The sequence below is a fragment of the Rhinopithecus bieti genome, unplaced genomic scaffold (assembly GCF_001698545.2).
Source record: "Rhinopithecus bieti isolate Rb0 unplaced genomic scaffold, ASM169854v2 scaffold_574, whole genome shotgun sequence".
Classification (NCBI taxonomy): domain Eukaryota; kingdom Metazoa; phylum Chordata; class Mammalia; order Primates; family Cercopithecidae; genus Rhinopithecus; species Rhinopithecus bieti.
This window is the reverse complement of record NW_016803605.1, coordinates 197,563-213,860: the sequence shown is the minus strand read 5'-3', so window position 1 is coordinate 213,860 and position 16,298 is coordinate 197,563. Positions and strand designations below refer to the sequence as shown.

The 16,298-nt window shown below is 48.4% G+C and overlaps 1 protein-coding gene and 1 long non-coding RNA gene across 3 annotated transcripts in view; one reads left to right on the top strand and one right to left on the bottom strand.

The window, feature by feature from the left end:
• PLA2G4C (phospholipase A2 group IVC) overlaps nt 1–16,298 on the bottom strand; it is a 62,304-nt gene that overhangs the window by 4,862 nt on the left and 41,144 nt on the right. Inside the window, exons 13-16 of the mRNA XM_017889168.1 lie at nt 15,307–15,402; nt 9,314–9,468; nt 2,436–2,607; nt 542–735 (exon numbers count right to left, since the gene is read on the bottom strand). Of these exons, the coding sequence (XP_017744657.1) occupies nt 581–735; nt 2,436–2,607; nt 9,314–9,468; nt 15,307–15,402 (578 nt within the window). The 3' untranslated portion in view covers nt 542–580. The remainder of the gene's footprint in view (nt 1–541; nt 736–2,435; nt 2,608–9,313; nt 9,469–15,306; nt 15,403–16,298) is intronic.
• LOC108540187 (uncharacterized) lies at nt 8,686–9,571 on the top strand. Of its 2 annotated transcripts, none has more exons than XR_001888611.1 (3): nt 8,686–8,793; nt 8,934–9,004; nt 9,229–9,571. It is a non-coding gene; the product is annotated as an uncharacterized LOC108540187 (long non-coding RNA). The 2 variants fall into 2 exon arrangements; XR_001888610.1 differs by having other exon boundaries at nt 8,902–9,004; nt 9,229–9,538.

Genomic DNA, 16,298 nt, shown 5'->3' with positions numbered 1-16,298 from the left:
AGCATGTCCTGCTTTGCTCTGTCTCTCTCCTGCTCTGCCACCGTAAAGATGTGCTTGCTTCCTCTTCACCTTCCACCACGATTGTAAGTTTCCTGAGGCCTCCCAGTCATGCTTCCTGTTAAGCCTTTGGAACTGTGAGCCAATTAAACCTCTTTTCTTCATCAATTACCCAGTCTCAGGTAGTTCTTTATAGCAGTGTGAAAATGGACTAATATACACAGAGACAAGCATGGAACAAATTCTCCCTCACAGATCTCAGAAGGAACCAGCGCTGCTGATACTGTGAATTCACACTTCCAGCCTCCAGCACCATGAGACCATCAATTTCTGTGAAGCCACCCAGCCAATGGTATTTTGTTACAGCAACCCTGGCAAACAAACACAGCCTGCTTCACTCTTCAGAAAACCATTCACTCCTGACCCTGTTCGTGGTCAGTCCGCTACTGAGACACAAACTCAAGTGGGGGAGAAACTACCTATCTTTTTTCACCCCTTCAGCCCTCCTGCCTGTTGCAGAGAAAGTTCTCCAACAGATACTTACAGAATGAGTATAGGCATCAGAGTGATTATGGTCTCCCACCTACATGGCCGCATGCCTCATCTCTCTAAGGATATTCTTCTTGTTTTCCCTGACGTTCATCTTGGCTAATGCCAAGAGTGGCATCACCACATCTAGAGTGTAGGTGTCAGCGAGCTTGAATGTGTCGTATGTGTCACTCCACGCCTCAATATTATCTGAAGCATAACCAAACCAATAAAGAAAATGCATCGTGAGTTTGGACAATTAATTCTGCAGATTTTGTCTGTTTACATCAGGGCTTGTCAAACTACAGTTGTAGACCAAATCCAGTTGGCCCACCACTTTGGCTTTATAAATAAAGTTTTACTGACACATGAGGTTATGGATTTATCTATATTTTTATGATCTATGCCTCTTCCAGTCTTTTGAGACAGAGTCTCACTTTTGTCTCCCAGGCTGGAATGCAATGGCACTATCTTGGGTCACTGTAACCTCCATCTCCTAGGTTCAAGTAATTCTCTTGCCTCAGCCTCCCAAGTAGCTAGGATTACAGGCATGCATCACCATGCCTGGCGAATTTTTTGTATTTTTTAGTAGAGATGGGGTTTCACCGTGTTGGCCAAGCTGGCCTTGCACTCTTGACCTCAGGTGATCTGCCCCTGCTTGGCCTCCCAAAGTGCTGGGATTACAGGTGTGAGCCACCACGCCCGGCACCCCCGCTTCCTGTCTTCTTTACTACTCCAGCCTGCCTCTCCTGGAACTACGGTTGATGCAGCATAGGTAACCAACAAGTGTTTGTTAAATGAAGGAAGAAAACAGACACAATTTATCCCTAATGGGAGTCTCATCGCAGGAGACACGATTGACAAGCTAAAAGGAGTCCACTGTGGGAAGTGGTACAATCAGGCCCTGGAGTACCACCTATCCTGGATTCTAGGCCTTCCAGGCAGCTGCTCACCTGAGACTGGATGAGGAATGTGGGATGTCCAGGTGGAAGGTGTTGGATATTCAGGTAGGACAAGAATGCTGCAGAGAGGCAGCAACATGCAGAGGCATGCAAGACTGAGAGAGGCAGCCTGGCATCCTCCAGGCCCGAGGGTGGACAGGATGACTCACTGGACCATCAGATGTTGGAGCATAACGAGATGTCCCCCAGGGCACAGCGCAGCTCCATTCAGCCTGGTCTGGTGTTGATATGGTTTGGCTGTGTCCCCACCCAAATCTCATCTTGAATTGTAGTTCCCATAATCCCCAAGTGTCGTGGGAGGTAATTGAAGCATGGAAGTGGTTACCTTCATGCTGTTCTCGTGACAGTGAGCGAGTTCTCACGAGACTTGATGGTATGTATTTATTTATTTGTTTGAGAAGGAGTCTCGGTCTGTTGCCAGGCTGGAGTGCAGTAGCGCGATCCCGGCTCACTGCAACCTCTGCCTCCCAGGTTCAAGCGATTCTCCTGCCTCAGTCTTCTGAGTAGCTGGGATTACAGGCACACGCCACCATGCCCAGCAATTTTTTTTTTTTTTTTTTTGTATTTTTAGTAGAGACGGGGTTTCACTGTGTTAGCCAGGACGGTCTCGATCTCCTGACCTTGTGATCCACCTGCCTCGGCCTCTCAAAGTGCTGGGATTACAGGCATGAGCTACCGCGCCTGACGGATCTGATGGTTTTATAAGCATCTGGCAATTCCCCTGCTGACACTCACTTCTCCTTCCTGCCGCCTTGTGAAGAAGGTGCCTTGCTTCCCCTTCGCTTTCCACCATGATTGTAAGTTTCCTGAGGCCTCTCCAGCCATGCTGAACTGTGAGTCAATTAAACCTTCCTTTGTAAATTACCCAGTCTCAGGTATATCTTTATTAGCAGTGTGAGAATAGACTAACATAGGTGGCTTCTCAACCTGCTTCTCCCCTGCACCTACCTCCACAGGCATCTGTGTTGAACAGGGGAAAATGCATCACCACTGGTCCAGTTTCTTCTTTCAGGATGTAGCAGCTGGCGGGGGCCTTGGACCACAAATCCAACTTAGCCTCTTCTACGTGGGGAAAGGGGATCTTGTGGCGGCGGCAATAGTCAGTGGTAGCCCGGATGGTCTGAGAAGGAGGCAATAAGAAACTGTTGCAAGACCTCTCCAGAAGACCCTTGGGGCCTAGAGACCTGACGGGACCTCAGCTAACAGTCCAGACACACAACAGAGCAGGGGTCAACTTGGACAGGGACAACATCTTCTGTAAGGGAAAGAGTGAGCTTCTGCCATCACCCGCACGCCGAGCCCACCTGGAGACAATATTTGTGAGGTTAGAGAGTAACCTTTCGGGCTGGGGGCTGTGGGACTCAGAGGACAAGGAAAATGGTGCCTAGATGAGGCTTTGAATCCCAGCTCTGCCACAGAAAGATGTTGGAGACTTCATCTCTACAATAATTTTTTTTTTTTTCAATTAGCCAGGCATAGGGGCATGCACGTGTAGCCCTAGCTACTCAGGAAGCTGAGATGGGAAGACCATTTGAGCCCAGGGGCCCAAAGAGATGTGTGGTATGGGTATATCTCACCACCTCTGCAAAGGAGCTCTGTAATATCCACCTCACAGGGGTATTTGGAAGATAAATGAGATATCCTCCATCATCACTGTGTAACAGAAATATAACGTCACCGTGAAGGTACTTTTCTTTTGTTTTCTTATTTTTGAGATGGAGTTTCACTCTTGTTGCCCAGGCTGGAGTGCAATGGCACGATCTCAGCTCACCGCAACCTCTGCTTCCCGGGTTCGAGCGATTCTCCTGCCTCAGCCTCCCAAGTAGCTGGGTTTACAGACATGTGCCACCATGCCCGGTTAATTTTGTATCTTTGGTAAAGACAGGGTTTCTCCATGTTGGTCAGGCTGGTGATCCTCAGGTGATCCACCCGCCTTGGCTTCCCAAAGTGCTGGGATTACAGGAGTGAGCCACCACGCCTGGCCATAAAGTACTTTTCTGTCGTCTACTTGCTGCACTTGAAGAAAGCAAAAAGAAGTAGGATAAATTAATTTTAAAAATAAATTTTAAATAACGGTGACAGCATGGGGAAACTTAATGAGAAGTAGTTTCTCAGTTGTAACAAATTTCATTTATTCTTTTTCCTATGACCTCCTTCCCTGCTGTCTTGAAGCAGAGCAAAAGGACACTGCATGTCTCATTACTGTAGCACTGAGGTTACTGATGTTACATAAAACACATCTCAGTCTCTGTGTCTTAGAAAGGCATCCGTTAAGTTCTGCAAGCTAACTGACAAAACTAAGCAAGGAGAATAAAGATAAATGTGGGCCAGGCGTGATGGCTCACATCTGCAATCCCAGCACTTTGGGAGGCCGAGGCGGGCAGATCACCTGAGGTCAGGAGTTTGAGACCAACCTGGCCAACACAGTGAAACTCAGTCTCTATTAAAAATACAAAAATTAGCCAGGCATGGTAGCGGGCTCCTGTAATCCCAGCTACTGGGGAGGCTGAGACAGGACAATCGCTTGAACCCGGGAGGCAGAGGTTGCAGTGAGCCCAGATAGCGCTATTGCACTCCAGCCTGGGCGACAAGAGTGAGACTCTGTCTCAAAAACAAAACAAAAAAAAAACAAAAAGATAGGCCGGGCATGGTGGCTCATGGCTCATGCCTGTAATCCCAGCACTTTGGGAGGCTGAGGTGGGCAGATCACGAGGTCAAGAGATCGAGACCATCCTGGCTAACACAGTGAAACCCCATCCCTGCTAAAATTGCAAAAAATTAGCCAAGCATGGTGGCAGGCACCTGTAGTCCCAGCTACTCAGGAGGCTGAGACAGGAGAATCACTTGAACATGGGAGGCAGAGATTGCAGTGAGCCCAGATGGCGCCGTTGCACTCCAGCCTGGGTGATAAGAACGAGCCTCTGTCTCAAAAAAAAAGATAAATGTATAAGTGTTTTTCCAGGAACAGAAAACCAAATACTGCATGTTCTCACTTCTAAGTGGGAGCTGAATGATGAGAACGCATGGACACACAGAGGGGAACAACACACATTGGGGCCCAGCGCTGGCTGGAGGGTGGGAGGAGGGAGAGGATCAGGAGATATAACTAATGGGTACTAGGCTTAATACCTGGATGACGAAATAATCGGTACAACAAATCCCCAGGACACAAGTTTACCTTTGGAACAAACCTGTACTTGAACCCCTGAACTTAAAAGTTAAAAAAAGATCAGTGTGTGTTTTGCACACAAATGCAGACTTTGCATAACCACATGACTTCATAGTTGCGATCTCAAGAAAAAGGGCATTTCTCCTTTATCTTGTTCTTGCAGCTAACAAAAGAATACTTTAAATTTCTAAGCTTCTGAAGTGTTAGAGGAAGAGATGGCCCAGTAAAGATGTCAGAGGAATGTCTTATCCTTTTAGCATGTGGTTATTTTTCCTTATGTATTCAAAAGTGACTTCTTTGTTCAGAGGACTGGTGTTACAACTAGAAACCACTTATTAGCAAAAGGAGATGCAGTCTCAACAAGTGTTTCTTCTTCTTCTTCCTCTTTCTTCTTCTTCTCCTTCTCCTTCTTCTTCTTCTTTCTTCTTTTTTTTGACAGAGTCTCACTCTGTTGCCCAGGCTAGAGTATAGTGGCACAATCTCGGCTCACTGCAACCTCTGCCTCCCAGGTTCAAGTGATCCTCCTGCCTCAGACCCACTAGTAGCTGGGATTACAGGCACGTGCCACCATGACTGGCTAATTTTTGTATTTTTAGTTTAGTTGTATTTAGGGTTTCGCCATGTTGGCCAGGCTGGTCTCGAACTCCTGACCTCAGGTGATCCACTCGCTTCTGCCTCCCAAAGTGCTGGGATTACAGGTGTGAGCCACTGCACCCGGCCTCTTCTTCTTATTTTATATTGAGTTGAATATTTGACTCTTAACAGTTTCCTACATATACTTATCTTTAGAGACAGGATCTTGCTGTGTCGCCCAGGCTGGAGTGCAGTGGTGCAATCATGGCTTACTGCAGTCTCAAACTCCTAGGCCCAGGGGATCCTTTCTCAACCTCCTAAGTAGCTGGGACTACAGGCATGAGCCACCATGCCCATCTAATTAAAAAAAATTTTTTTGGCTGGACGTGGTGGCTCACGCCTGTAATCCCAGCACTTTGGGAGGCTGAGGCGGGCGGATCACCTGAGGTCAGGAGTTCAAGACCAGCCTGACCAACATGGAGAAACCCCATCTCTACTAAAATACAAAATTAGCCAGGCATGGTGGCACATGCCTGTAATCCCAGCAACTCACGAGGCTGAGGCAGGAGAATCGCTTGAACCCGGGAGGCGGAGGTTGCAGTGAGCCCAGATCTCTCCATTGCATTCCAGCCTGGGCAACAAGAGCAAAACTCCGTCTCAAAAGAAAAAAAAAAAATTTGTGTAGAGGTGGGGTCTTGCTGTGTTGCCCAGGCTGGTCTCAAATTGCTGATCCCAAGTGATCCTCTCACCTTAGCCTACCAAAGCACTGAGATTACGGGAGTGAGCCACCACACCCAGCCACTTTTCTACACATAAAACAGAAATATCATGAAGGTGCTTCATAATTGTATTACAGAGGAATTTACTCTCATAAGTACCTTTTAAAGATTTGACATTTGGCTGGGCATCGTGGCTCACGCCTGTAATCCCAGCACGTTGGGAGGCTGAGGTGGGCAGATCACCTGAGGTCAGGAGTTCGAGACCATCCTGGCCAACATGGTGAAACCCTGTCTCTACTAAAAAAACAAAAATTAGCCATGCATGGTGGCGCACGCCTGTAATCCCAGCTACTCGGGAGGCTGAGGCAAGAGAAATCACTTGAATCCAGGAGGCGGAGGTTGCAGTGAGCCAAGATTGCATCTCAAAACCAAAAAAAAAAAGATTTGACATTCAACTATAGCATCTACATGTTGGTTAGTTTTCTTACAAGCCCCATCATGGAAATAATTAAAGATGAATTTGAGAAAAATGAAAAAAAACTTAGATGATCAGGTTCTGTTAAACTGTTACAGATATATCTTGCTTAAATTTGTTTATTAATTTGTAACCACCCAATTACATTAAGCACATTTGAAGGAAAAAGTTTTATCTCATGCAATATGTCAAAAGTATGATTGCCTCGATATGTAATCAATTGTGATAGTGAATATTCAATATTGGATTGAAGGGTGCCTAGAAAGCTGGTATTGTTTCCGGGTGTGTCTGTGAGGGTGCTGTTAGAGGAGATGAGCATTTCAGTCTGTGGACTGGGAGAGGGAGACCCACCCTCAGTGTGGGTGGGCACCCTCCAGTTGGCTGCCAGTGTGACTAGAACAAAGCAGGCGGAAGAAGGTGGGAGAAGCTGGCTTGCTGGGTCGTCTGGCTTTCATCTTTCTCCCGTGCTGGATGTTTCCTGCCCTTGAACATCACACTCCAGGTTTTTTGGCCTTTGGACCCTTAGAGTTACACCAGAGGCTCGCCAGGGACGCTAGGGCCTTTGGCTACAGACTGAAGGCTGCACCGTGGGCTTCCCTACTCTTTTTCTTTTTTTTGAGATGGAGTTTTGCTCTTGCTGCCCAGCTTGGAGTGCAATGGCACAATCTTGGTTCACTGCAACCTCCGCCTCCCGGGTTCAAGTGATTCTCCTGCCTCAGCCTCCCAAGTAGCTGGGATTACAGGCGCCCGTCACCACGCCCAGCTAAATTTTGTATTGTTAGTAGAGACAGGGTTTCACCAGGTTGGCCAGGCTGGTCTCGAACTCCCGACCTCAGGTGATCCACCTGCCTCAGCCTCCCAAAGTGCTGGGTTACAGGCGTGAGCCACCACGCCCAGCTGGGCTTCCCTACTTTCGAGGCTTTCAGACTCGGACTGAGGCACTATTGGTTTGTTTCTTCCTCAGCTTGCAGACAGCCTATTGTAGGGCTCCACCTTGTGATCACGAAACTCCCTTTCATCTAGACATAGGTCCTATTGGTTCTGTCCCTCTGGAGAAACCTGCCTAGTGTGTCAATATACCAATCATGAATAAGGTCTTCTACATGCGTTTTCCATACGCGGTCCTTTACCATCCGAGGTGTATTTTATCCTCACAGCACACCCCATCTTGGGCCAGCCACATCTCAAGTGCTCAAATGCCACATGTGGCCGGCAACCACAGTACTGGACGGCGTAGGTCTCCGAAGTCATCTTTGCTTGAAGTTTAACAAACGCTGCTGTTTTTCTTACCATTACTCTTGCTATTCTCATCATCACCAGATACGCATTGTTGTTCATCCTGAACACCAGCTGTGGACCAGGCATGGTGCAGAGGCTCTGCAGATCTCCTAGGAGCCAGATGATGTGATTCCCATTTTCAGGATGAGAAAACTGAGGCTCAGAGGTTAAGCCTATCGCTCGGGGTCATGCAGCAGAGATTTGGCAGAAAAGGACTCCCAAGACCTTGATAGCTCCACCTTTATCATATTGTCTTGGGATCTTTATTTCAGCAGAAATCCTAAGACCAGAAAGCCTGGGTATTCCAGGGCCCAGGGTCTAGAAAGATGGTGACAAGTGGGTTTTGGCTCATGGCATGGGGAGGAGGATGGACGTTCCTAATTCATATTATAGAATGTAAACTGATAGATGTGTGTGTGAATATAAGTATATATTACATTACACATAAATATAATAGATGATATGTTTTACCACGATTATTTTATATATACTACTATGTATTGGTAGGTATCATGTAATAGTTACATATTATGTACATGTATATTGTAAGTGTATATATTTTTAAAGAAAATAGCTGGGCAGGGTGGCTTGTGCCTATAATCCTAACCTTGGGTGGTAGGAGAATTGCTTGAGGCCAGAAGTTCAAGACCAGCCTGGGCAATATAGCGGGACCCTGTCTCTAAAACAATTTAGAAAACTAGCCTGGTGTGGTGGTGTGTGCCTGCGGTCCCAGCTACTTGGGAGGGTGAGGTGGGAGGATCGCTTGAGCCCAGGAGGTTGAGGCTGCAGTGAGCTATGATCACACCACTGCCCTCCAGCCTGGGCGATAGGGTGAGACCCAGTCTCCAAAAGAGGGCAGGGCAGGGCAGAGAAGGGGAGGGGAGGGGAGGAGAGGAAAGGAGAGAAGCGGAGGAAAATGTTTATAAACCCCACAGTAAATGGCAGGCATTGTGCTAAACACTTCACATGTATTAACAAGTATTAATTTAAACCACAGAACAACCCCTGGGGGAGCCATCGTTAGCCCAGTTTTACAGCTGAGGAAACCGAGACGCACAGAAGTTACATACATTGGATCAGGCCACACAGCTGGTAAGTGGCAGACTCGGGATATGAAGGCAGGGATAACGGATCCTAGTGGTCACGGTGAAGGTGCAATGTATGCTAAGGACGAATTTACTTGCATATGTTCTCACTCAGCAAACATTTATCAAGGGCCACTATTTGCCCAGGAAGCCCAGATGAGCAGGAAGACACGCCCTTGGGGCTGGAGACATGCACACCTGGGGAAGCAGGTGCACAGGTGAGGAGCTAGACTGTCGCAGGTCAAACTGTTATGAATGGGCAGGCAAGACGCAGAAGTGGGGAGAGTCGTCTGCCAGGAAGAGGGGCCCGGGAAGGTCTGGGATGGCTTTGGATCAGAAGCTCGTTGGACGTGGCCGACTGCGGGTGCTTTGGGAGCAATGGGTGAATTGATTTGGCTCTCAGGACTTCCCAGCCAGCACCTCCCCACCACCCACTTTCCAGCCCACGTCCTCAGGGCCTCCTCAAAGTCAGCTTCACTGCAGCCCACCTCCCACCCGGGACCGGCCCCAAGGTCCTTCTCGATTACCTCGAAAGGATCTCCGGCACTGAAGTCGAAGGAGAGGATGAGGTCAACCTCCCGTGTCGGGGGCAGCACGAGTGGGAAGGGAGTGTTGATGGCTAAACCAGCATCCACCAGGTGGAGGTGCTTCCGGCTACTCATTGTCTTGTCCCGGATGCCACCTGCGGTGCCCAGGAAGAAAGAGGATCAGCTGCTTCCAGGGACTGAAAGCAAGACTTGTAAATAGAAGGCAGGGAGGGGGATGGGAAAATGATTGTTGTCAGTGTAGACAGCAGTCGCGAGGTTGCCCACTAGGAGCTGACTTCTGTCTCTTCCCAGATTCATATGTTGAAGCCCTGGCCGGACGTGGTGCCTCATGCCTGTAATCCCAGCACTTTGGGAGGCTGAGGCGGGCGGATCACTTGAGGTCAGGAGTTCAAGATCAGCCTGGCCAACACGGTGAAACCCTGTCTCTACTAAAAATACCAAGATTAGCTGGGCGTGGTGGCGTGTGCCTATAATCCCAGCTACTCGGGAGGCTGAGGCAGGAGAATGGTGTGAACCCGGGAGGCGGAGGTTGCACGGAGCTGAGATCATGCCACTGCACTCCAGCCTGGGTGACAGAGTGAGACTCCATCTCAAAATAAATAATTCAAACACATGTTAAAGCCCTTACCCCCAGTACCTTAGAATGTGACTGTATTTGGAGACAGGGTCTTTTTTTGTTTTTTTTTTTTTTTTTTGGACGGAGTCTCGCTCTGTCACCCCAGGCTGAGAGTGCAGTGGCGGCGGATCTCAGCATCACTGCAGAGCCTCGCGCCTCCACCCCGGGTTCAGCCGCATTCTCCTGCCTCAGACTCCCCAAGTAGCTGGGACTACAGGCGCCGCCCCCTCGCCCGGCTAGGTTTTTTTTTTTTTGTATTTTTTAGTAGAGACGGGGTTTCACTGAGTTAGCCAGGATGGTCTCAATCTCCTGACCTCGTGATCCGCCCGTCTCGGCCTCTCAAAGTGCTGGGATTACAGGCTTAAGCCACCGCGCCCAGCCAGAGACAGGGTCTTTAAAGAAGTAATTAATGGGGTTTTTGGCGTGAAGTTCCAAACAAAGCTGCCTTCTCAGCAGCAACACGTGAGAATGTTGTTAAGCCAGTATTTCTGAGACAGGTCTCGGTCAGTGTAGAAAGTTTATTTTGCCAAGGTTAAGGGTGCACGCCCGTGATGCGGTCTCAGGAGGTCATGGTGACATGTGCCCAAGGCGGTTGGGGCACAGCTTGGTTTAGACATTTTAAGGGAGACCTGAGATATCAATATATGTAAGATGAACACTGGTTCGGTCTGGAAAGGTGGGACAACTCAAAGCAGGAGGGGGCTTCCAGGTCACAGGTAGATAGGAAGTAAATGGTTGCATTCTTTTTTTTTTGAGATGGAGTCTCGTTCTGTCGCCCAGGCGGGAGTGCAGTGGCACGATCTCAGCTCACTGCAACCTCTCCCTCCCGGCTTCAAGCGATTCTCTGCCTCAGCCTCCCGAGTAGCTGGGATTACAGGCGCCCGCCACCATGCTGGGCTGATTTTTGTATTTTTAGTAGAGACAGGGTTTACCTCATCTTGGCCAGGCTGGTCTTGAACTCCTGACCTCGTGATCTGCCCACCTCAGTCTCCCAAAGTGCTGGGATTACAGGCGTGAGCCATCTAGCCCAGCCAACATTCTTTCCAGTTTCTGATTAGCCTTTCCAACTGGAGGCAATCAGATATGCATTTATCTCAGTGAGCAGAGGGGTGACTTTGAATAAAATGGGAGGTAGGTTTGCCCTAAGCCGTTCCCAGCTTGACTTTTCCCTTTAGCTTGGTGATTTTGGGGTCCCAAGATTTATTTTCCTTTCACAGCATAAACCAAAAATAAAATGATGAGCACCCCCACCACCTCAACCATCTGAATGAACCCTTCCTCTTGGCCAGGGTACTCCAAAGTTAACCTGAAAACCTAGCCCTGGCCGTGACAGGAAGGGAGGGTCAGACATGCCTCACGATGCCCTCCTCCCTTTGGGAATTTAGGGAAAGCTGACCAGCATTTAACATCAACACAGCTTAAATCTGACAAGCACCATTTCCAATCTATTCTCTCTGCAGCTTGCTACCTGGAGCCTCCATCTGTTACTGGAAAGGGGTCCCGATCCAGACCCCAAGAAAGGGTTCTTGGATCTCACACAAGAAAAAATTCAGGGTGAGTCCACAGTGCAAAGCGAAAGCAAGTCTGTTAAGAAAACAAAGGGGTGAAAGAACAGTGACTCCAAAGACAGAGTAGGGTGTTCCTGAAAGTCAGAGGAGGAATGCATCACCTCCTTCTTTTGTTATATATAGGAAAACAACAACAAAAAAACATGGGGAGATGTGCTCTGCTACAAGGGTTTGTGATAAAGGGTTGATTTTCATAATTACTATATTTTGGCCGGGCACGGTGGCTCATGCCTGTAATCTCAGCATTTTGGGAAGCCGAGGCGGGTGGATCGCCTGAGGTCAGGAGTTTGAGACCAGCCTGGCCAACATGGCGAAACCCTGTCTGTACTAAAAATACAAAATTTAGCTGGGTGTGGTGGCACACGCCTGTAATCCCAGCTACTCGGGAGGCTGAGGCAGGAGAATTGCTTGAACCTGGGAGGCAGAGGTTGCAGTGAGCTGAGATAGCACCACTGCATTCTAGCCTGGGCAACAAAGAGCGAAACTCCATCTCAAAAACAAAACAAAACAAAACCATAATTACTATATTTTGCAAGAACTTATTATTTTTAAAGCAAAATTAGGAATGCTTCTGTTCTCAAGATATCAGGATATCAGGACATTCCTGGGCCAGAGTCTGTTTAGTAAACATTATTAATCTGTTCCCTTAAGCATAAACACCTAGGGGCTAGGAATGCCTAACTTCCTGGGGATACAGCCCAGCAAGGCTGAGCCTCATTTTTCCTAGCCCTCATTCAAGATGGAGTCACTCTGGTTCAAATGCCTCTCACACATCTGCATAACAAAACTTTGAAACATTCCAATAGAATGATAGTGCCCTTCTAAGAAGAGGGGATTAGAACATAGATACACATGGAGCAAAGACCGCGCAAGGATGCAGGGAGAAGGCGCTGCCTGCAAGCTGCAGAGAGAGGCCTCAGAAGGAACCCACCCCACAGACACCTTGATTTTGGACTTCCAGCCTTGAGAATGGTGAAAAAATAAATGTCTGTTGTTTAAGTCACCCAGTCTGTGGGATTTTGTCACAGCAGCCCGAGCAGACTAGGACAGTACCGCTGGGAATGGTTCCTCTTGTTGATGAAAAGAGTCAAACTCTGGGAAATATTTGAAGAGGTTTATTCTGAGCCAAATGTGAGTGACCAATGGCCCATGATGCAGTTCTCAGGAGATCCTGAGAATGTGTGGCCAAGGTGGTCGGGGCACAGCCTAGGTTTATACATTTTAGGGAGACATGAGACATCAATCAAATACATCTAAGATATACCTTGGTTCGGTCCAGAAAGGTGAGACAACTTGAAGTGGTGGAGGGGTGGAGGTGAGGGGTGAGGAGGGGTGGGGGTGCTTTCAGGTTATAGGTAGATTTAAAATTTTCTGATTGACGGCTGGGCACAGTGGCTAACACCTGTACACCTATAATCCCAGCACTTTGGGAGGCCAAGTTGGGCAGATCATTTGAGGTTAGGAGTTCGAGACCAGCCTGGCCAATGTGGTGAAACCCCGTCTCTACTAAAAATACAAAAATTAGCTGAGCATGGTGATAGATGCCTGTAGTCCCAGCTACTCGGGAGGCTGAGGCAGGAGAATCGCTTGAACCCAGGAGGTGGAGGCTGCAGTGAGCCAAGATAATGCCACTATACTGCAGCCTGGGTGACAGAGCGAGACTCCATCACTAAATAAATAAATAAATAAATGGAAAATAAAAATATATGATTGGCTATTGGTTTAAAGAGTTATCAGCAATAGAAAGGAATGTCTGGGTTATGACAAGGGGTTGTGGAGACCAAAGTTTTATCATGCAGATGAAGCCTCCAGGTAGCAGGCTTCAGAGAGAACAGAATGTAAATGTTTCTTATCAGACTTAAAATCTGTGTTGAGGCAGCTCACGCCTGCAATCCCAACACTTTGGGAGGCCAAGGTGGGTAGATCACGAGGTCAGGAGTTCGAGACCAGCCTGACCAACAAGGAGAAACCCTGTCTCTACTAAGAATACAAAATTAGCCAGGCGTGGTGGCACATGCCTGTAGTCCCAGCTACTCGGGAAGCAGGAGAATCGCTTGAACCCGGGAGGCCGAGATTGTGGTGAGCCAAGACCATGCCATTGCACTCCAGCCTGGGCAAAAAATGCAAAACTCCATCTCAAAAAAACAAAAAAAAATCTGTGTTGACATGACTACTAGTCAGCTTTTCCTGAATTCCAAAAGGGAGGAGGGTTATAAGGAGGCATGTCCAACCCCCATTTCCCATCATGGCCTGGACCCATTTTTCAGGTTAACTTTGGAGTGCCCTGGCTGAGAGGAGAGGTCCATTCAGATGGTTGGGTGGTGGGGGGCTTAGAATTTTATTTTTTGGTTTACACTCTCATATATTGCTACTGAGAAAGCAACTTCATCCACCCCCTTCAGAGAGAAATTTGATGCTAAAACACTCATCGCCATGATCCAGTGACTCGACGCTTGAAAGTGTATTCCAAGGCCATAAGACCCGACAGCTGTGGGGCATGGTGCTCAGACACAGCTCAAGTCCTGTGTCCCTGGCAGGAAGCAGCCCAGGAGAGGTGAGCAGGACTGATATCCAGCCAGGGTTCCCTTCCCAGGCCACACACAGCCCTGGCCAAGGGGGCACATTTTAGAATTCACCCTCCTGGGAGATGCACCTTTTCCCGAGTTGCACAAGGGCAACAGGGCCACAAACATAAAGATGTTCACTATAGTCTTGTAACAAAAGAGTGGGGAAGGCTAGGCGTGGGGTGGCTCACACCTGTAATCCCAGCACTTCGGAAGGCCGAGGTTGGAGGCTTGCTTGAGCCCAGGAGTTCAAGATCAGTCTGGGCAACGTAGTGAGACCCCCATCTCTATGGAAAATAAAAACAAAAATTAGCCGGGCATGATGCTGTGTGCCTGTGTTCCCAGCTACTCGGGAGGCTGAAATGGGAGGATTGCTTGAGCTGGGGAGGCCGAGGCTGCAGTGAGCCACGATTGCACCACTGCATTCCCAGCCTGGGAAACAGAGCAAGACACACACACATGAGTGATCTCCACCAGCCATGAACATTGGAGCTTATGGAGACTATTAAATGGCCTTAGTGTGAGTTCCCAGGAGCCTGACATCAATTCCACCTGAATGACAGGGTCAGCCCCATGAAGAGAAAACCCATACAAGTGGTTTTTGTTTTGTTTTGTTTTGTTGTTTTGTCTCGCTCTGTCACCAGGCTGGAGTGCAGTGTGATGATCTTGGCTCACTGCAACCTCTGCCTCCTGGATTCAAACGACTCTCCTGCCTCAGCCTCCCGAGTAGCTGGGACTACAGGCACCCGCCACCACGTCCGGCTAATTTTTGTATTTTTAGTAGAGTCAGGGTTTTACCATGTTGGCCAAGCTGGTGTTGAACTCCTGACCTCAAGTGATCCGACCACCTCGGCCTCCCAAACTGCTGGGATTACAGGCATGAGCCACTGCGCCGGCTCATACAAGCGTTTTTTTTAAGACCAGGTCCTAGGATTAGCTGACAAGAAATTAGGGTTTTTTGCATTTTTGCAAAACCAGAGAAAACCATCAGTGAGGCTTTTCACGATGACTGGGACTCGCAGCGAGGCCACACATTTTTCAGTATGGACCACACCACCGAGCGAAGGTTCCCCTAATCAGACCCCTGGGCACCTTGACACCAGCCCCGCTCCAAAGCTCTGGTGAAGAACCAGCCTGGGATTGTTTCAGGCCCCACCCCTTCCGCTACTCCAGCCCATTCACATGCATGGACAGACCAGGGCGGTGGGAGGAGGGTCTTCTCACCGTGTTTGTACAGGAAGTTGTGAGTGGTTCCCCATTCCCACTTTGAAGCGCAAATGCCTGTTTTTCTCACAAAATCCCAAAGGTCACTGACTGAGCCTAGAGAAAGAAGCCGAGACAGCCAAGGTGAGTACAGGAGACTGAGTAGTTTCTGCCCCCACCAAAGTCATATGTGGAAGCCCTCATCCCCCATGGGGTTGTATTTGGAGACAGGGCCTTTAAAGAGGTCATTCCTGGCCGGGGGCGGTGGCTCAAGCCAGGAATCCCAGCACTTTGGGAGACCGAGGTGGACAGATCACAATGTCAAGAGATTAAGACCATCCTGGACATGGTAAAACCCCGTCTCTACTAAAAATACAAAAATGAGCTGGACGTGGTGGCGGGCGCCTGTAGTCCCAGCTACTTGGGAGGCTGAGGCAGGAAAATCACTTGAACCTGGGAGGTGGAGGCTGAAGTGAGCTGAGATTGTGCCACTGCACTCCAGCCTGATGACAGAGCAAGACTCTGTCTTATCATCACTCATCATCACTCGCCATCAGAGAAATGCAAATCAAAACCACAATGAGATACCATCTCACACCAGTTAGAATGGCAATCATTAAAAAGTCAGGAAACAACAGGTGGAGAAACAGGAACACTTTTACACTGTTGGTGGGACTGTAAACTAGTTCAACCATTGGGGAAGACAGTGTGGCAATCCTTCAAGGATCTGGAACTAGAAATACCATTTGACCCAGCCATCCCATTACTGGGGATATACCCAAAGGATTATAAATCATGCTGCTATAAAGACACATGTACACATATGTTTACTGCAGCACTATTCACAATAGCAAAGACTTGGAACCAACCCAAATGTCCATCAGTGACAGACTGGATTAAGAAAATGTGGCACATATACACCATGGAATACTATGCAGCCATAAAAAAGGATGAGTTCGTGTCCTTTGTAGGGACATGGATGCAGCTGGAAACCATCATTCTCAGCAAACTAT